The following is an 18,506-nucleotide window of genomic DNA, read 5'->3' as shown; positions in this document are numbered from 1 at the left end:
TTGAAAATTGGCTGAATCGGACTATGAAATTCGGAGTTCTGGCCAAAATACATTTTTTCAAGAAAAATTCTCAGTCATTTTCAGGCACTTACTCTTAACCTATTTGCCCGCAACAAGTTTCATTCGACGCAGAATCTTGTCCCATTGTTTTGTATTGAAAATAAGATAGATGGGATTATAGGTTTCAAAGTTATGGCCAAAATTCATTTTTTCACATAAGGAACACGTACAAAATTCTAACTCGTTTTAGGCACTTACTCTAAGCCGATTTGACCGCAACAAGTTTCATTCGACGCAGAATCTTGTCCTATTGTTTCTTATTGTTTCCGTATCCAAGTTCCAAAAGGGGCCTGACATTCCAAGTACCGTTGGTATTTCAGTTATTTCCGGGGGTGCATAAATAGCGTACACGGGTATTCGTATTTTTGGACGAGGGTTCAGAATATTTAAAAACCCCTTTTTAATATAAAAATGTTACATATGCAGTTTCTCAAACAAACGGTTCATTTGTGATGGGATGTGATGTTGATAGAGAAAAACGTTCATTGACATATCTTCAGTTATTTTATTTACATTGTCCATTTTAACAATATTTTCCAAGTTTCGATGCTTCTTATGTAGTTACATATTTAACTTATTAAGTGGGCTTCCTGTGTAATTGGAACACTTTCATTAAAATTATGTTTAGTTTTATCATCCATACTCAAACACACCGAGGCATTCATACATGTTTTATCACTTTTGTGGAGATATTTATTCAAAATCCTACTGTAAAACTACGTTAAAACTATAAATACCTGTTTTGTTTGTATTTACATTTATACAAGTGAATAATTTCAAAAAAATCATCTATTGTTTTATTTTGCTAAGCTCCTACATTAACTCTATGCCTAGAAAAATTTAAATGGCTTAACAAATCTTTGATTTTATTAAAATTTTCAGACCCTAGCTTGCTTATGATTTGTCGAAAATAAATAGATGGAGAATGATGAGAACAAATGTTCAATGTTTATTTACAATACAACTATTTCGGTTGCTCGAGTTGTCATGGAATTCGCACGATAATAAATGGTAGATTGAAATAGCAGCTCGGCACAATGAATAATGATGGGACTTTTGCGAATAGTACAAGTACATTGGCATTTGAATCGGTTTTTGATTTTTTAAGACACAAAAAGAGAAACATTTGTCGCCTACAACTGTTCTTATAATTAATAGGAATCATCGTTGTCTCAAGGAGTCAGTTGTTGAGATGCCACGGGCACCAACTTGTGCTATTGATAAATAAACTTAGTGGTCTATACAATAAATAACATCGTTATAGTCCTCCTTGGGATTTCCAGTCCTTGTTGCTAATAGCATGTGTTTTTGATTTGGTAAAGTCGCCAGAAAACAACACAGTTCTGATGAAATTGTTTGGGTGTTGTGCAAATGCATATCCAGAGCTTGGGACCCTTGAATTGGATATTTTTATTCGTTCCAACACCTTTTTGACGCCACTGGTTGATGCTGTGAGCTGATTTCTGCATATTCTGGCAACAAAGTTAGCGATGAATTTGTTTAGCTCTAATATTTCCTATTATCACGAATGTGCGCTCGCTTCCTGCGGACCTTCTTCTCACATTTTCCCCACCACGAGGTTTTGGTGCACATGGTTTCCGGCTTCAGTACGAAGCACTTCGATTGTACGATGTTGAAGAATACTTTGCCGACCATGTTGGCATCACTGGAGTCGGCCGTTTTGAGGCAGGTGCGGAACCTGTTAGAAGATTAAAAATATGTTAATTATTTCTTTAATTTATAATTTCTTTATTTTTTGTTCAAACTAATTACTTCTGGAAAGAACCAAAACGATATACAAGTTGTATTCATGAAAAAAAAATATATTTAAATTACCGCATTTGTAGATTTTTTATTTGATTGTTATCTATAATTTTGCCCTCAGATATGACCCTAGGATCAAAGAAATTTTATAAACATTGGAATTGATAGATCAACACATGCCAAAGTGGCCATTCCCGCTAACTTATTAGAAGTAGTCAATCTTCTCAGAATCAACACGTGATTCAGACCGTGTGATTCATTCTAGTTACGCCAATGCTTTCTACCCCAGCCACCCTTCCTTTTTACGTTGTTGCGGATATCTCGATTCTGTTCGCTCATTGACTTGACCTGCCGCATGACCCTTTCGAAAAACAAGAAGCAGGATTTATCCTCAAGATTCTCCGACTTTTCTCAAACGCGGGCCAATAATGCACTGCTTCCCATCCAGTCAAGTGAATTCAACGACCAAACCCATCTGTACGTGGCTATTGCAGCTCAGACGATGTCGTAAAACTGTCACTCGCATCACTGTGCGCCGTGGCGTTCGTAAGAATGATGGCCAAAAGTTGGAGGACTATCCATTGCGGTCCGGGATAGTAGTATAAAGCACCTTCTGAAAGTTTTGTCGCTTGGAAAAATCAACCGTTGATAGAATTCCGGCAAAGAAGGGTGTCCAAGCGATTGAACTGTGTCGCAGTTGTATGGAGGGTATGATTTGGGGCTTCTGGAGGCGATTGAGTTTATAATCGAAATATAGCTTTGCAATGAATCCTGGATAGGTGCATTGTAATTGAGATGTGATGGCTGTTATTATTCGGTAAATCTGAATCGGTAAATTAGCAGACCATGCTTACGGTGCTGAGTTCGATTATAACAAAATAAATACATGTCTTTTATACAAAAATGTATACATGAAATACTTCACTGACGCACCCATTTGCTTTGATATTTAGTAGAATGGGAGCAAGGAGTGATGAGGAACCCAAATTCCAACTCTATGTAAGATTGTTGGGGTTCTATTTCCATCAGTTTATCATAGCTAACGGATGACCGATTTTTAAGAATATTTTGTTTAATTATTATTTGTTTCCTCTAGGTAAACGATTGCACAGAAATTGATCTAAAGCGTGGCAATCAGTTTAGCAATTATTATCTGAACCGCCAAATCCAACGAGTGATTATGGATAGCTTTGGGTACATTCAGCTTATAAGGGGATAAACATAAGTCTGAAACAATGAAGGCAGCTTTTTGCTTACGTTCTTTCGGCATTTCATTGTTATTTATTGAAACGAAATAATTCAATTATCACCACCACAATAATCCATTCAAGCATGACAGCGGCATTTACTTTCAACATTATCAATCAAATTAATCTCCCCGTTCGAGGAACAAAGTTTCAAAACTGTACCACCTCGGTTCGTCTGCCCATTATTGATATTTCCCATCGGCAGATGTCTCACATTTCATCCCATTGACTCAATTGGCCGGGACTCGAGCGATTCACACAAAAATTGAGCAAAAACATTGTGCGATTCTGTTTCTGCAGATGAAATCGTCGCATCCAAACGAGGCTCATATTTTACGGCCATCAAACGCATGAGTACCATGGCGAATTGAGATACAGTTGCTGCAGCAGTCGTAGCAATTGTATAAAAGGAAGCGATAAAATCAGGATCAATCTATTTGCCTGTGCAGTCGCATTCTCCTAAAGAAGAACAAGCTGTCTGTCATATCATGGTTACATACCAGAAGCATCCAATTTCACCATAACGAAGGAATGCCTCCATACGCGCCATGTTCGATCCATCGGTGGTCGGTGGTCTTGGTTGGTAATCGAGCCTCAGATATAACCATTGAACTTTCTCGCCGTTGACTGATGACCCTTTCTTCTCGTAATTAATTCTATGTCTTGTTCTTTTTTCCTAACTTTGATAACCATCAGGTGACCACATTCTCGGAGTACAAATTGATACGCGCCTCTTGTCTCTTTATATGATCGATCCACTGCCATCAAGGTAATTGTTGGACAATTTGATATGTCTGTTGGATTAGGTTCAATCTGACCATATAATTGTTACCATGTGGTTAACCGCTTGACTTAAGCATGAACAATTGATGGTTGCATTCTTTGGTGTAGATTCTGTGGGTTTTCGATTCTTCTAATATTCCTCGACGTCACATAGTGGCCGGAAGCCGCTCCAAGTGCTGCTCTTATTCTTTTCTTTTTATTTTAAGTTTATGGATTAAAACTGCCCGTCTTGCCATTTGGTGTTCTTCATTAGCATTTCTTCCAAAGTATTCCATTAGTATTTCTAATTCAAAATGTATTACAAGCTCCTCCACAAAAAAGTCCTTTAGAGTTTAGATCAAATAAATAGAGAAGGTTTTCTACAAAAATCTCTTTAATGATTGTGCTGGGAAAATTAATCAAAATTTAAATTTGAAGTTTCTTTTGATTCCTTTTGATGCAATTAGTTGTCGATGCTTAGACATAAACATAGCCATCTGTTGACATGATTTTCCGTTTTTTTTTAGAAAAAAATTCAAATAATAGCAGTTAACCAATAACATATCTTAACTTATTTGTAACAGATAAAATTCAACGCAATATTGTCTTGCCCTCTACAGCAGCGGTTCTCAACATTTTTTTAAGAAGTATCCCTTCGAACTTTCTTTTATGGAGATACCCCCCTTTTTCGAAGTATATGAAAATAAGCGTAACTCCTATAATACATTGAAAACGAACCAAAAATCTAACGAGGTATATGGTTCTCCAAAAGTTGTCTGAAATTTTCGTTATTCCTTGGAAGTTTTTATTTTTAATTTATACAAGATTATACATCAAACATGCTATAATTCTTTGAGGACTTTTGGAGGATTCCAAGCCACTTAGATGCAGGCTTCTGAGCCTATTCTTGTCACGAAGCAAACTGAGCTTTTCGGAAAAGACTTTCATGTCTATCAAATAAAGGCTTTCGAACCTTTAGATTCTATATTTAAGTTCAGAATAATATTATTCAATATTTTGTCTCGATCAGGTAGATTCCATTGAGATTTTTTTAAATTGTTTATTAGACGTTGTACTTATGATCTTTTGAGCCACAGCCCTTCATATACTGTACGGGTTGGGGTAAACAGGATTCAAAAGACTTTGATTTACATTCGCCATTACGCATTTTTGGCCAAGGTACCCCTTGAGGCCAGCAAAGGTACACCCCGGGGTACATGTATCCCAGGTTGAGAATTACTGCTCCACAGGGACAAAGGCATTATCAATAGTCTTTTTTTGCAGTTTTCGACGACAATAATTCTCCTTGTTATTCTCAGATATTTATCAGAAAGCTCCAATAGGGATTCCTCTGCATGTTCCTCGATACGTTTCTTTTAAAAGTACCCAAAAGAAGATCTTTTCAGATAAATAATATGATCCTCGTATTTTTCGAGAACTCTTTGAGGATTCTTTTATCAGAATTTTTCAGTACTTTCAGAATTTTCCATTAAAAAAATCTTATTAGATAGCTCTTCCGATAGTTTGTTTGATGAAGTTACTCCACAAACTTTTCTCGAAGTTTTTTTTGCGAAACTCTAGAAATTCCTTCAAAACTGCAGAAATCAAGTTTGTCTTAAAAATCGTCCTAAAGCGGCGGTTCTCAACCTGGGGTACATGTACCCTTGGGGGTACCTTCGCTGGCCCTAGGAGGTACCTCGGACAAAAATGCTTAATGGCGGACGTATTACAATTCCAATCAAAACTCATTGATATAGTTTTGATAATTGTGTATTTTTATTTCAAAAATTTATATTGTTTATAATATGCAATGTGATCAATAAATCCCAATTGAATTCTGCCTTCCACAACCAGCACAATGTATAAAGGGCTGCGGAACACAAGATCGAACGAGAAAAACGTCTCGGTTGCTTCGTTGCAAGAGGATTAGAAGCATCCTTCTACGCATCTCGAAAGCCTTCTTCTAAGCAGCTTGAAGGCCTTCTTACAAGAGGCTCCTTTCAAGTTATTAGGTTGCCTCCTTTCAAGAGGTATGTAAGCCTTCTTTTAAGAGGCTCGGAAGCCTCCTTTTAAGAGGCTCAAAAATCCTTTTTAAGAGGCCCAAAAGCCTTCTTTCATGAGGCTCGGAAGCCTCCCTTTCAAGAAGCTCAAAAGACTTCTTTTCTAGAGGCTCAAAAGCCTCCTTTTCTAGAGGCTCAAAATCCTCTTTTCAAGAGGCTCGGAAGCCTCCTTTCAATATCATTTCAAGAGGCTCAGAAGCCTCCTTTTAAGAGGCTCAGAATTCTCCTTTCGAGAGGCTGAAAAGCTTCCTTCCAGGCTTATAAGCCTTCTTTCAAGACGCTCAAAAGCCTCCTTCCAAGAAGCTCCTATCAAGAGGCTCGGAAGACTCCTTTCATCATCCTTTTAAGAGGCTGGGAAGCCTTCTTCCAAAAGGCTCGGAAGCCTTCTTCCAAAAGGCTCGGAAGCCTTCTTCCAAAAGGCTCGGAAGCCTTCTTCCAAAGGCTCAAAGCCTTCTTCCAAAAGGCTCAGAAGCCTTCTTCCAAAAGGCTCAAGCCTTCTTCCAAAAGGCTCAGAGCCTTCTTCCAAAAGGCTCAAGCCTTCTTCCAAAGGCTCAAAGCCTTCTTCCAAAGGCTCAAAGCCTTCTTCCAAAAGGCTCAGAAGCCTTCTTCCAAAAGGCTCAGAGCCTTCTTCCAAAAGGCTTGAAGCCTTCTTCCAAAAGCACGGAAGCCTTTTTCCAAAAGGCTCAAGCCTTCTTTCAAAAGGCTCAAGCCTTCTTTCAAAAGGCCTCAAAAGCCGTCTTTCTAAAGGCTCGGAAGCCTCTTTTCAAGAGGTTTGGAAGTTTCCTGTCAAGAGGCTCAAAAACCTCCTTCCAGGCTCAGAAGCCTCCTTTCAATAGGCTCAAAAGCCTCCTTCCAAGAGGCTCGGAAGGCTCCTTTCAAGAGGGTAGGAAGCCACATTTCAAGAGACTTAAAAGCATCCTTTCAAGAGGCTCAAAAGCCTCCTTCTAAGAGGCTCGGAAGCGTCCTTTCAAGAGGCTCAGAAGCCTCCTCCTTTCAAGAGGCTCGGAAGGCTCCTTTCGAGAGGCTCGGAAGCCTTCTTTCAAGAGGCTCGGATGTCCCCATTCAAGAGGCTCAGATTCCTTCTTCCAAGAGGCTCAGAAGTTTACTTTCAAGTGGTTCGGAAGCCTTGTTTCAAGAGGCTTGGAAGCGTCGTTTTAAGCTGCAAAGTAAGCCTCCTTTTTAGTGGCTCAAAAACCGCCTTCAAGAAGCTCGGAAGCCTCTCTACAAGAGGCTCAGAAGCCTCTAATGAAGAGGCGCGGGAGTCTACTTCAAGGGGATTCAAAAGCTTAAAGGAGCTTCCCTTCAAAGGGCTCGGTATTATTCTTTCAAAACAATTGGAAGCCTAATTTCGAGAGGGGGTACCTCAATTAATGCAAAAGTTCCAAGGGGTACCTCTCAAGAAAAAGGTTGAGAACCGCTGTCCTAAAGGAATCATTTGACCAATTTTTAAACATTTTAAGAAAAGATCTTCGTCTTCGACCGAGGCCGCACAGCCACGGGCAGGATATTTTCACAAAACTTAGTGGGCCTTTGGAGAATCATCTACGTCAGCGGTTCTCAACCTGGGGTACATGTACCCCTGGGGGTACCCCGGACAAACATGCGTAATGGCGGACGTATTACAATTCCAATCAAAACTCATTGATATAGTTTTGATAATTGTGTATTTTTATTTCAAATATTTATATTGTACATAATATGCAATGCGATCAATAACTCCCAATTGTGTTCTGCCTTCCACAACCAGCACAATGTATAAAGGGCTGCGGAACAAAAGATCGAACGAGCAAAACGTCGAATGAACAAAATGATGTTTTAACTAATGCTCGGTTGCTTCGTTGCAAGAGGATTAGAAGCATCCTTCTACGCATCTCGGAAGCCTTCTTCCAAGCAGCTTGAAGGCCTTCTTACAAGAGGCTCGGAAGCCTCCTGGGCACTTCAGAAGCCTCCTTTCAAGTGATTAGGTTGCCTCCTTTCAAGAGGCTCGTAAACCTTCTTTTAAGAGGCTCGTAAGCCTTCTTTATGAGGCATGGAAACCTCCTTTCAAGAGATGCGGTAGCCTCCTTTCAAGAGGCTCAGAAGCCTCCTTTCAAGTGGCTGAAAAGCCTCTTTCGAAGAAGCTCGGAAGCCTATTTTCAAGAGGATCGGAAGCCTCCTTTCAAGAGGCTCAAAATCCCTTTTAAGAGGCCCAAAAGCCTCTTTTTAAGAGGCTCGGAAGCCTCCCTTTCAAGAAGCTCAAAAGACTTCTTTTCTAGAGGCTCAGAAGTCTTCTTTCAAGAGGCTCAAAAACCTCCTTCCAGGTTCAGAAGCCGCCTTCCAAGAGGCTCGGAAGGCTCCTTTCAAAAGGCTCGGGCCTCATTTCAAGAAGCTCAAAAGCATCCTTTCAAGAGGTTCAAAAGCCTCCTTCTAAGAGGCTCGGAAGCGTCCTTTCAAGAGGATCGAGAGACTCCTTTCAAGAGGCTCAGAAGCCTTCTTTCAAGAAGCTCGGAAGCCTACTTTCAAGAGGCTCTGAAGCCTCCTTTCAAGAGGCTCAAAAATCCCCTTTAAGAGGCCCAAAAGCCTCCTTTCAAGAGGCTCGGAAGCCTCCCTTTCAAGAAGCTCAAAAGACTTCTTTTCTAGAGGCTCAAAAGCCTCCTTATCTAAAGGCTCAAAAGCCTCATTTCAGGGGCTCGGAAGCCTCCTTTTAATATCTTTTCAAGAAACTCGGAAGCCTCCTTTCAAGAGGCTCAGAAGTCTTCTTTCAAGAGACTCGAAAACCTCCTTCCAGGCTCAGAAGCCTCATTCCAAGAGGCTCGGGAGCCTTCTTTCAAGAGGCTCGGAAGCCTTACAAGAGGCTCGGAAACCTCCTTTCAAGAGGCTCAAAAGCGTATATTCAAGAGGCTCAGGCTTCCTTTCAAGAGGCTCAAAAATCTCTTTCAAGAGACTCAAAAGCATCCTTTCAAGAGGCTCAAAAGCCTCCCTCTAAGAGGCTCTAAAGTGTCCTTTCAAGAGGCTCGGAAGCCTTCTTTCAAGAGGCTCGGAAGCCTTACAAGAGGCTTGGAAGCCTCCTTCCAAGAGGCTCAAAATCCTCCTTTTCTAGAGGCTCAAAATACTCCTTTCAAGAAGCTCGGAAGCCTCATTTTAAGAGGCTCAGAAGTCTCCTTCCAAGAGGCTCAAAAGCTTCTTTCCAGGCTTATAAGCCTTCCTTTAAGAGGCTCAAAAGCCTCCTTCCAAGAGGCTCCTATCGAGAGGCTCGGAAGACTCCTTTCAACATCCTTTTAGGAGGCTGGGAAGCCTTCTTCCAAAAGGCTCGGAAGCCTTCTTCCAAAAGGCTCGGAAGCGTCGTTTTAAGCTGCAAAGGAAGCCTCCTTTTTAGTGGCTCAAAAACCGACTTCAAAAGGCTCTGAAACCTCTCTACAAGAGACTTAGAAGCCTCTAATGAAGAGGCGCGAATCTCTACTTCAAAGGGATTCAAAAGTTTAAAGGAGCTTCCCTTTAAAGGGCTCGGTATTATTCTTTAAAAAGGATTGTAAGCCTAATTTCGAGAGGGGGTACCTCAATTAATGCAAAAGTTCCAAGGGGTACCTCTAAAGAAAAAGGTTGAGAACCGCTGATCTACGTTACAAAATGGTTTTGGAAATGTGGGAGTCGAACCCACACTTCACAGTACGCAAATGCGATTGGACGACAGACGTCATTTACCACACGGTCACAAATCCCACAAATAATATCAGCTTTTTTTTAAAGTTTTTCCCAAGCGTACTCTAATTCCTGTTAAAATGTATCTTGAACAGTAATTTTTTTTTAATTTGTTTCTCTGTTGGGTGACTATTTCTGCGATCATTTTTCAGATATGTAGTGAGTTATTACTCGCAAGTGAATATGATATAATCATTGGCGAAATAAGGGGGAGGCTAGGGGGGGCTTATCTCTCCCTAGAAAAAATAGCCCCCTCTAGGATTTGAAAAATTAGTTAGTAGTGATATCAATTTTTAACATATAGCATAACGAATTACTGAAAAAGTTTGAGGACAAAAGTACTATCTTCCATATTTACCCGATCATAATAAAATGAGTGGAAAACAAATGAGCTTGTTTCTTTTTTTCTGAGAAAGATTTATTTGCGTCAGTGAAATTGCATTTGGTTCTTAATTATGAAAAAGCAATATCTAATTGATTTGAAAGCATCAAAGTAAGCTTGATATGAACAACAACGGAGAGCAACCAAATCAATCCAAATCAAATCAATCAAAGCAATCGTGGTACTTCGCCAGAAATCAAAGACATGCAGTCATCCATCACGGACTGGAGTGACAGTTTTCCAGCAGACTTCCGCTTGCCTAGCAGCATGATAATCTCTACAATACCTATCAGCATCCTAGCAGGATTCTCATCACAATCCGAGAAGAATTCCCAACAGAATCCAAGAAGATTTTTTAATGAATCTCTGAAGAATTCCTTTCAGAATCATCGAATCATTCCAACTGTAATCCAAAAGAATTCACACATGATTCATTTCGGTTTTGCTGAGGGATACCTTTCATAATCCATGGAGGGTTTGCTTCAGAATCTCTCATTGATTTGCTTCGGAATTCCTTCGGAATCGTTCGAAGATTTGTTTCGGAATTTTGCATCAGATATCCTTAAAAGCTTGTTTCAGAATACCTCGACGATTTGCTTTTGAATCCCTCGACGATCGGAATCCCTCTGACGATTTCTTCGGAATCCCTCGACGAATTGCTTCGGAATCATTCGACTATTCGCTTCGGAATACATCGGGGGTTTGCTTCGGAATATCTCGAAGATTTAGTTCGGACTCCCTCGACGATTTACTTTGGAATCCCTCGACGAATTGCTTCAGAATCGTTCGATGATTTGCTTCGGAATCCTTCAACGATTTGGTTCAACATCCCTGGAGGATTCCCTTCGGAATCGCTGGAAAATTCTTTTCGGAATCCCTGGAGGATTAATTCGAAGTCGCTCCCGACGGTTTGTTTCGTTGGAACTACTGGAACATTCCAGTCGCAATTTCTGGAGGATTCCATTCGGAATCTCTTGAAGATTCTTATTGGACTACTCGAAACATTTCCGTCGGATTTTCCTGAACATTCCTGTCAGACGTCAGAATCCCTTCAATATTCCCGTCAGAATTCCGGAAATATTCCCGTCGGAATCCCTAGAAGATTTCCGTCAACATCCCGGGGGGATTTGGAATCCCTGGAGGTTCCCTTCGGTATGCATGGGGAATTACGGTCTAAATTTCTGAAGATTCTCGTCGGAATCCCTGCAACATTTCCGTCGGAATCACTAAAGGATTTTCATCGGAACACTTGGAGGAATGTTGCATTTTTTTCATTTGAGATAGATAGAATATTTATGAAATATGCAAAAATATTGAGCTTGAAATTTTTAAGACAAGTTTACACGTAAAACCATAATGATAATGGTACTGGACCATAATCGTACTGTAGTTTGATAACGCTTTAACCATAATGGCTTCCGGCAAGGGATTGTTGAGAATTTTGACCTAAGAAAAAACGATTTTCTTCATACATTTTTGGAGGAAAGATTTCAATATTGTATTGATTATGGTTCGTAGACCATAAACCTCATTGATTAGGGTTGAGGTAACTATTTTACCATAGATATGTATTGTTCGGAGCACTTAATGCAAAAGGGTAACGATATTAACTACAGTATCCCCCCGCTTATCCGGACCTCGCTAATCCAACGACTCATTAGCCCGGATCTCGCTAATTCGGAATTTTCCGGATTAAAAAGTATCAACACCCATTTAAACACATTATGCTGTCAGTTTTCAAATTTGTGCTGTGATTTTGTTTTGGTCCATTTGTATGGATTTGACAGTCGGATTAACGAGAGAAACCCCGATAGTCCGGCCATACATTTGTCGGATCAGCGGGGGTATACTGTACGTCCATTAGGGTGGCTCAAATCAATATGGAAGAAAACTTTTTTCAATTTTCTCGATGGATGGGCCCTCTTATTCGGTTCCATTTGATGCCCTGTGTCTGGACAAAATTACAGCCAAATCGGTCAACGCTTGGGCGGTGCTAAACTCGTTAGAAGTTTATATGCAAAAAGGTATGCAGAAACATCGAAAAACAGTTATTTGCTGTTGGACGGCACAATTTACAATGAAGAACTATGATACTCATTCAGATCTTGAAGAATTTAATACAGAATGTTATGCATTATGTCCATGTTATATTTGTAACTTTACGAGAACGGTAAATGATTATGCGGGAAGTTGACCTTAAATAAGCCAAATAATCGACTGAGACAATTTTTGACGGGAAAGGTCAATTGCCGTAGGTGGCTGGACCGTATTTATCAAATCACCACTAAGATAACTTAATGTGGTAATAAAATGTTCAAATCGGGGTTAGTTAGTTGGATATAATATGATATAAGAAATGAGGAATCAGGAGCAAGAAGTGAGAAGTAAGAAGTGAAACGTCTATTTTTTCACTTCTCACAGAATGAATGCGAAGTGAGAAATGCGATGGGAGAAGTGAGAATGTGAAGTAAGAAATGGGAAATGCGGTTTGAGAAGTAAGAAGTGAGACTTCTCATTTCTTATAAGAAGTGAAAAGTGAGATACGTCACTCCTTCCCGAGCAACACACATGTTGTAAATCAGTCTATTATACTCATATATGACTAAATTTGGTCATATATGAGTTATTTCAACCAAATCAACGTGAATTGTGCTGCTAGGGTTATTACTTACTTCCATTTCTTACTTCGCATTTCTCACTTTTCACAATGAAAAGTGAGAAACAAGATTTGAATGACAGGTGAGCAGTGAGACGTCTCGCTTCTGACAATTCCGCCCTTATTTATTACTGCACGTTTCTCACTTCTTACTTTGTACTTCTTATTTTTCATAGTGAGAACTTTTCACTTCTCAGTTTTAAAAGAAATAAGGAGTGAGAAGTTACTTTTCACAGTAAAAAAATTGTAGTCAGAAGTAGAAGTGCGACATTTTACATCTCACTTGTCACTTCTCAATTATCATAAATAATTTAACACGCGTTCAGCAAATAACATTTACGGTCGTATGACCCATTCATATTACATGCTCGGCTAAACGACATTTTCGACCGTTTGACATTTTCGGTTAAATGGCCTATCGATCAAACAGATTTTTTGGCCAAAAGACCAGTTCGGCTGAACTACTTTTGTCGGCCGTACATCCGTCTTGGCCAAATGACTTTCGGTCAGATAGGTTTCCGGTCTAATGATTTGTTCGGCTGAATAGTTATATAACTTTCGGCCTAATGGCCCCTCCCTCTCGAAACAGATCATCCAGACGAGCAACCCTATAACCAGAGACCGGTGGAGTGAAAAACTGTCGAAATGGCAACATATGAAAATTGCATGATATCGTAAAAATAAGACTGGCAGCACTTGAACTTTTTGCTTGCTTCTTATGGATGCAAAATGTAAACAAGTCGAATTGGAATCGCTTTTGACGGTTCGATTGGAAACAAGATGGGATCTTCGCCGTTCTCTTATTGTAGTACATTTCTAATCCAGACGGTCCAAGTAACAATTGGCCTATTGACTGAATGCGATACTTTATAGAACATTTTCGTAAATCGATATAAATTAGATAAATTTATTGTCCGTTGTCACACTATGTCAAAACTCTTCTTCTTATTGGCATTACATCCCCACACTGGGACAGAGCCGCCTCGCAGCTTAGTGTTCATTAAGCACTTCCACAGTTATTAACTGCGAGGTTTCTAAGCCAGGTTACCATTTTTGCATTCGTATATCATGAGGCTAGCACGATGATACTTTTATGCCCAGGGAAGTCGAGACAATTTCCAATCCGAAAATTGCCTAGACCGGCACCGGGAATCGAACCCAGCCACCCTCAGCATGGTCTTGCTTTGTAGCCGCGCGTCTTACCGCACATAATTGTCACAATTATGTTATTGTTAAAGCAATGTTGTTATAATTCCAAGGTTATTCAATTGTGTAGAAGACTTTCAAGTTTTTATTGATAAATATCTCAGGTTGAATGAAATGGGAGTACAACCCCGACATTGCGCCTATATCTAAAATACATTCAAGTGGAGTTCTAACATATGTAGCACAGTTCAAAATAAAAAAAAATGTATGTAAGAAAATATCTATGAATACATTTGCAACAGAAACAGTAAAATTTTCATAATAGTTCACTATTTGGTGACTATTTTTATAGCCCACCGAACTTACAATTTCAAGCTACTTTTTATCGCTCTCAGGCCCACGAACTCCGTCAAAATCTGGTTTCTGATCTCTTAAGGTAAAACTGTCAAGAATCCAAATAATGTTCCCCTCGTATTTTCAGCGGCACGAATCATAGAAAAGAAGCAACGAATAACTGTCATGTTTTTATTTTAGCTTTGCTGCGTCGCAGCAAGCGTGGAATAAATAAAATGACAGCTGCTCGTTGCTTTATTATTGAAAATGCTGCCCTTGAAAATACGAGGTGGAATAAAATTGGATTCTGAAAAGTTCGTCCTTAAATACTATTTTTGTTTGCGGTTGTGATTGCTTGCCTTGATAGCATTTAAAGGCCAACCTCGAACGCTTGACAGTATTTCAAGGCCAACTTCATCGGGGCCTTTTGACTGGACTTCAGGGGGCCTTTTGATTGAGGATGCCAATACGTAAATGCATTCCAATTGCAATCCATTTAATTCGGTGTTTATCATTCCTGGAGCAAGACATAACCATTGATTATCCTATTGCCGGGCGAAAACTGCGAGAATCACACCGATTCATGGCTAGAGTTACGTCCGTATGATCCTTAGTGCAAGAACAAATCTTTCAATGCCCAATGCGTTTTTCAAAATGTCCAAATGTTTTTCGGTTTGGATTGATTCCAGGCCCTTAACGATTGTCCTCGTAGCTAGAAGCTGATACACCGAGGTCACTCTAAAGGCCAGACATCACTGCCCATGATTTCATAGTTGACGTATCAACCATTCGAAATTTCAGCGAATTTGATTTATTACGCGTTTTCTTAAAGTGATTCGACCGTTGCAACATTGATACGTTGCTTGTTCCAGACCTCATTCAAGTGCTTATGGGTTGAAATGTTTTAAATGTACGATGTTTGTCCCTAAATTATTCGAAATACGGGCGAAAGTGCAAGGATTGTTACGTCAACTATGAGATCATGGGCAACTACATGCCCTGATTGTTACATATTCGGCTTCACTGAAGGATGTGACTACCGACGTCTAATTCTTGCTTGACCACGTGGATATACTACCGAACACTTGGAATAAAAATGTACTCATAGGTATTCACATTTATTAGACTACCTAGAGCTCTGGTTCCTCATTAGTTTCCATCTGACTACGAATCATTTATAATCCCTTTTCGGCGTTTTTGTTGGGTTGTAATTGTCCAAACCAAATTTCTTACACACCTTTTGCATGCTTCGCATAGTCCTGTTGTATATCATGCCAAAGAAATGTTTCATCATTTTGAAAGCCAGGTAACTTTTACTTCTGCAGTCTGAATCGACGTTTACAACTAGCACTTCTTGTTCAAAAAGCCAGTTCTCTTCTTTTGTGTTTTAATGGTGTGAATAGGTAAAATACTGGCATAAATTCGATCTATGATCAATGTTTTTTTATCGATTTTGTTGAAATGCTTAGATCTCGGTAGGCTAGAATTCATAATATTTTCTGGGTTACTGTGATGGTTCCTTCAAAGAGCTTTCCAAAGATTTCCTATTCCACAACTCGATATATTTCGATGGTACCTTCAATATCAACTCATGGAGGTTTGACTGTAATGAGTTTCTATGAATTTGAAATCTCGAATCTACCGTTATCGTTTTCATCATATCTTTCCTAAAATTTTGGTTTTTGTCATAACTTCTGGGCATTTTCTAAATATGTTGAATATCACTGAGTGATCGAGGGCTGCTAAAAACTTGTAGGCCGTGCAAGAGTTTTCGGTCCAACGTTTCCTATTTTGTTCGGCTCTTTCTTTGAGGTCCTGTCACTGTGCATCACGGTCGTTCCTTGTCGCCACCACTTGTCCGTAATCAGTCAAAAAGCTGAAATACCATCAGATAGGTACGTACGTGGCGAAGCTCGAAATCTCTGCCCAGGACAAGGTATATCACACGCAGCTTTACGAGTACGATCTTTTACGATTATTTATGGCCAGCAATCAGACGAAAAAGCGACGAGTTCCCCCTGTTGTTTTATGCGTTTTAATATCTTCTTAAGGCTACGGTCGGCGGCCAGAGGGATAATTTTTAACCTGTTTCGTCGCGTTGAGTTGTCGTTCTCATATACGATTATCTCGTTATTATTCGTTAATATAATGGTGAAGCATTCCTGCCTCGGAAAAATCAATCGCAATAATTATGGTTGATTTTGATTGGTTCCTGCCATATAGGAAACGTTTTCACGGATGAAAATGGGAAGTGGATGTGTGCCAAACAGCGTGGGATTGCAACGCATTTGCAACTCATTCCACCGATTGGTTCTTGGAACGCGTTTGCCTCGCTCTCTGGACAATTAACGTCGGATTGTGGTCAATTAGTTACAGGTTACTGGGGCGACGTACGCGCGTCAGAAGGCGAACGCCAATTAATGGACATCAAAGGGATGTGGCGAAAAAAAAATCTTTGCCAAGCCCAGACCGCCCTCTTCGCTGCCGAAAGTGAAACGGAATAGAGGGAAACGCTTCGCCGTCGTCGTCGGCCTAAACTCAAGAGGCATGCAGGAGAGCGTTACTAATCCGCTACTGAAGTGGTTTGGCAGCAACAGAAGAAGGAGGCAACGAAAGTTGCTGATTCTCGGAAGCAACCTCCGAAAATCAAACGGAGAACGTGTAAATATAATAACGTAAATTATCACCTCGGCCGGGATGGATTCGAGAGATGGTCCACGGTATGCGTGGACGAGTGTGTTAAATGGATCCTTGTATAGTTGTTACGTCCTTTTTGTGTGCCTTTGATTTTCCATGCTTTGGCGCCTTTCGGTTTTGTGACCTACGGGTCAAGGAACAATCGATTTCTATATCGGAATATGTTACACAAATGGATGAGCACTTTTGGAATTCCGTTTTGAATCTTTTCGATATAGAAACACATGGCGTAGCCAGAGCTTTTAAGACTACATTTAATAATAGGCACCTAAAACAAATACTTTCTGTGCAAAAAATTCAGCACCGATGTAGAATTCAGCATGCAAGCAAATGCTATAGGCTGTTCAACAACTGATGGAAGATTTATTAAGACACTAGTCGACCCGGCAGACGTTGTTCTGCATAGTAGGCGAAAATGCGCGTTGCGAACTGCCCATGCGAAATTCTCATATCAATCTTTATTTTAGTTTTTCACGGTTTACTCAACTTTAATAATGATTTTCGACTGAGAAAATATCATATAAACCCGTCGGAAACTGTAACGAATGTAACTGCTGAAGTAATGCAGAAAATCCATCCAGCCGTTTCCGAGTTATGCGGATACGAACTGTAGCTAGCAGGGCCGATCCGCCCTTAAACACGTGGCTTAAGCGCCACTCCACGGGGGAGACCACGTGTACTGATTTATTGCCCGGACGAGACTCTCCTTAGGGCGAGTCCATTTAATCTCCTCGAAAGGAATTTTACAGATCGTTTCAGCTAGCTAGCGAACCAACGACCGAACGGGTTTACCCTAGTTATCGCAACTTCCTCATACAACCAGAAGGCACTCAGAGATTTCGGTAAGGGATCCACCCATACTCAAATGCGATGCAACAGGTTATGCTGCTCGCAACATCTCATCATCGGAGATCCGCCGATCGTCGCGCAACAAACAACAGATAGGAGGTGGTCTGACTGCCCCCTACGTCACACTCCCATATGGTGGAGGACGGGACTCGAATACAACAAACGCGATGTGACGTAAAACACATATAAATCAATCAAACAGCAGGGAATTGGGACAGAACTAACATTTATTATAAACAAGAGTCGAAATAGCTTTTAGGTTTACATGTATTTGGTTTCATTGCTCATTTTCATTCATGTTCAGATTGTATTCGTCCTCTCTATTCTATCCCTACTATGTGTGCGTTCTCTCTCCCTGTCTAGTTCTCATGTGCTCATGTGCTTTAAATGTTCTTGATGTGACGTCACATTTCTAGCAGCGCATCGGTGGGGCTAGTCTGCGCTCCTGGTGACAAGAAAGGTTTAGCGGCGGCAATTCGTCACGCACGCTTCACGGTGTCACCAATTTTGTGAATGGCTTTTATGGGCACATTCCTTCAGTCTTTTGACTGGACAAAAAAAACAACAACTCCGAGGCGCCCTCAGCGGACGCCCCACTCCACAAAAAGAAAACTTCCACTGGATGGACTCACCGGATTCTGATGGCTTACCGGCCCAGTCGTTGACCTACGGGCAGGTCAATGTGCCCGTCTCGAGCGGCGACGATGACGCCAAGCGCCTGCTTGGTCGATGGCGGTGGGCTTGCCCACTCTAAAAGCGGCGATGCAGCGATGGCGACACGCGGTAGCAGCTTTTGATGGCGGTTGGCGGTACGATAGACGGACCGAATTATGGACCCTGTCCAAGTGGAGGTCCCCCAGGCCTCGCCCGGA

At 40.6% G+C, this 18,506-nt stretch overlaps 1 protein-coding gene across 7 annotated transcripts in view; it reads right to left on the bottom strand.

Moving 5' to 3' along the window:
• Positions 1-545: 545 nt before the first annotated feature.
• LOC134220809 (uncharacterized) overlaps positions 546-18,506 on the bottom strand; it is a 102,112-nt gene continuing 84,151 nt past the window's right edge. For all 7 annotated transcript variants that reach the window (XM_062699907.1, XM_062699906.1, XM_062699909.1 and 4 more), the window contains one exon: positions 546-1,759. In XM_062699907.1, the coding sequence (XP_062555891.1) occupies positions 1,567-1,759 (193 nt within the window). In that variant the 3' untranslated portion in view covers positions 546-1,566. The remainder of the gene's footprint in view (positions 1,760-18,506) is intronic.

This window comes from Armigeres subalbatus, chromosome 3 (assembly GCF_024139115.2).
Source record: "Armigeres subalbatus isolate Guangzhou_Male chromosome 3, GZ_Asu_2, whole genome shotgun sequence".
NCBI classification, from domain to species: domain Eukaryota; kingdom Metazoa; phylum Arthropoda; class Insecta; order Diptera; family Culicidae; genus Armigeres; species Armigeres subalbatus.
Note: the sequence above shows the minus strand (reverse complement) of the source record. Positions and strands in the feature narration are given on the sequence as shown.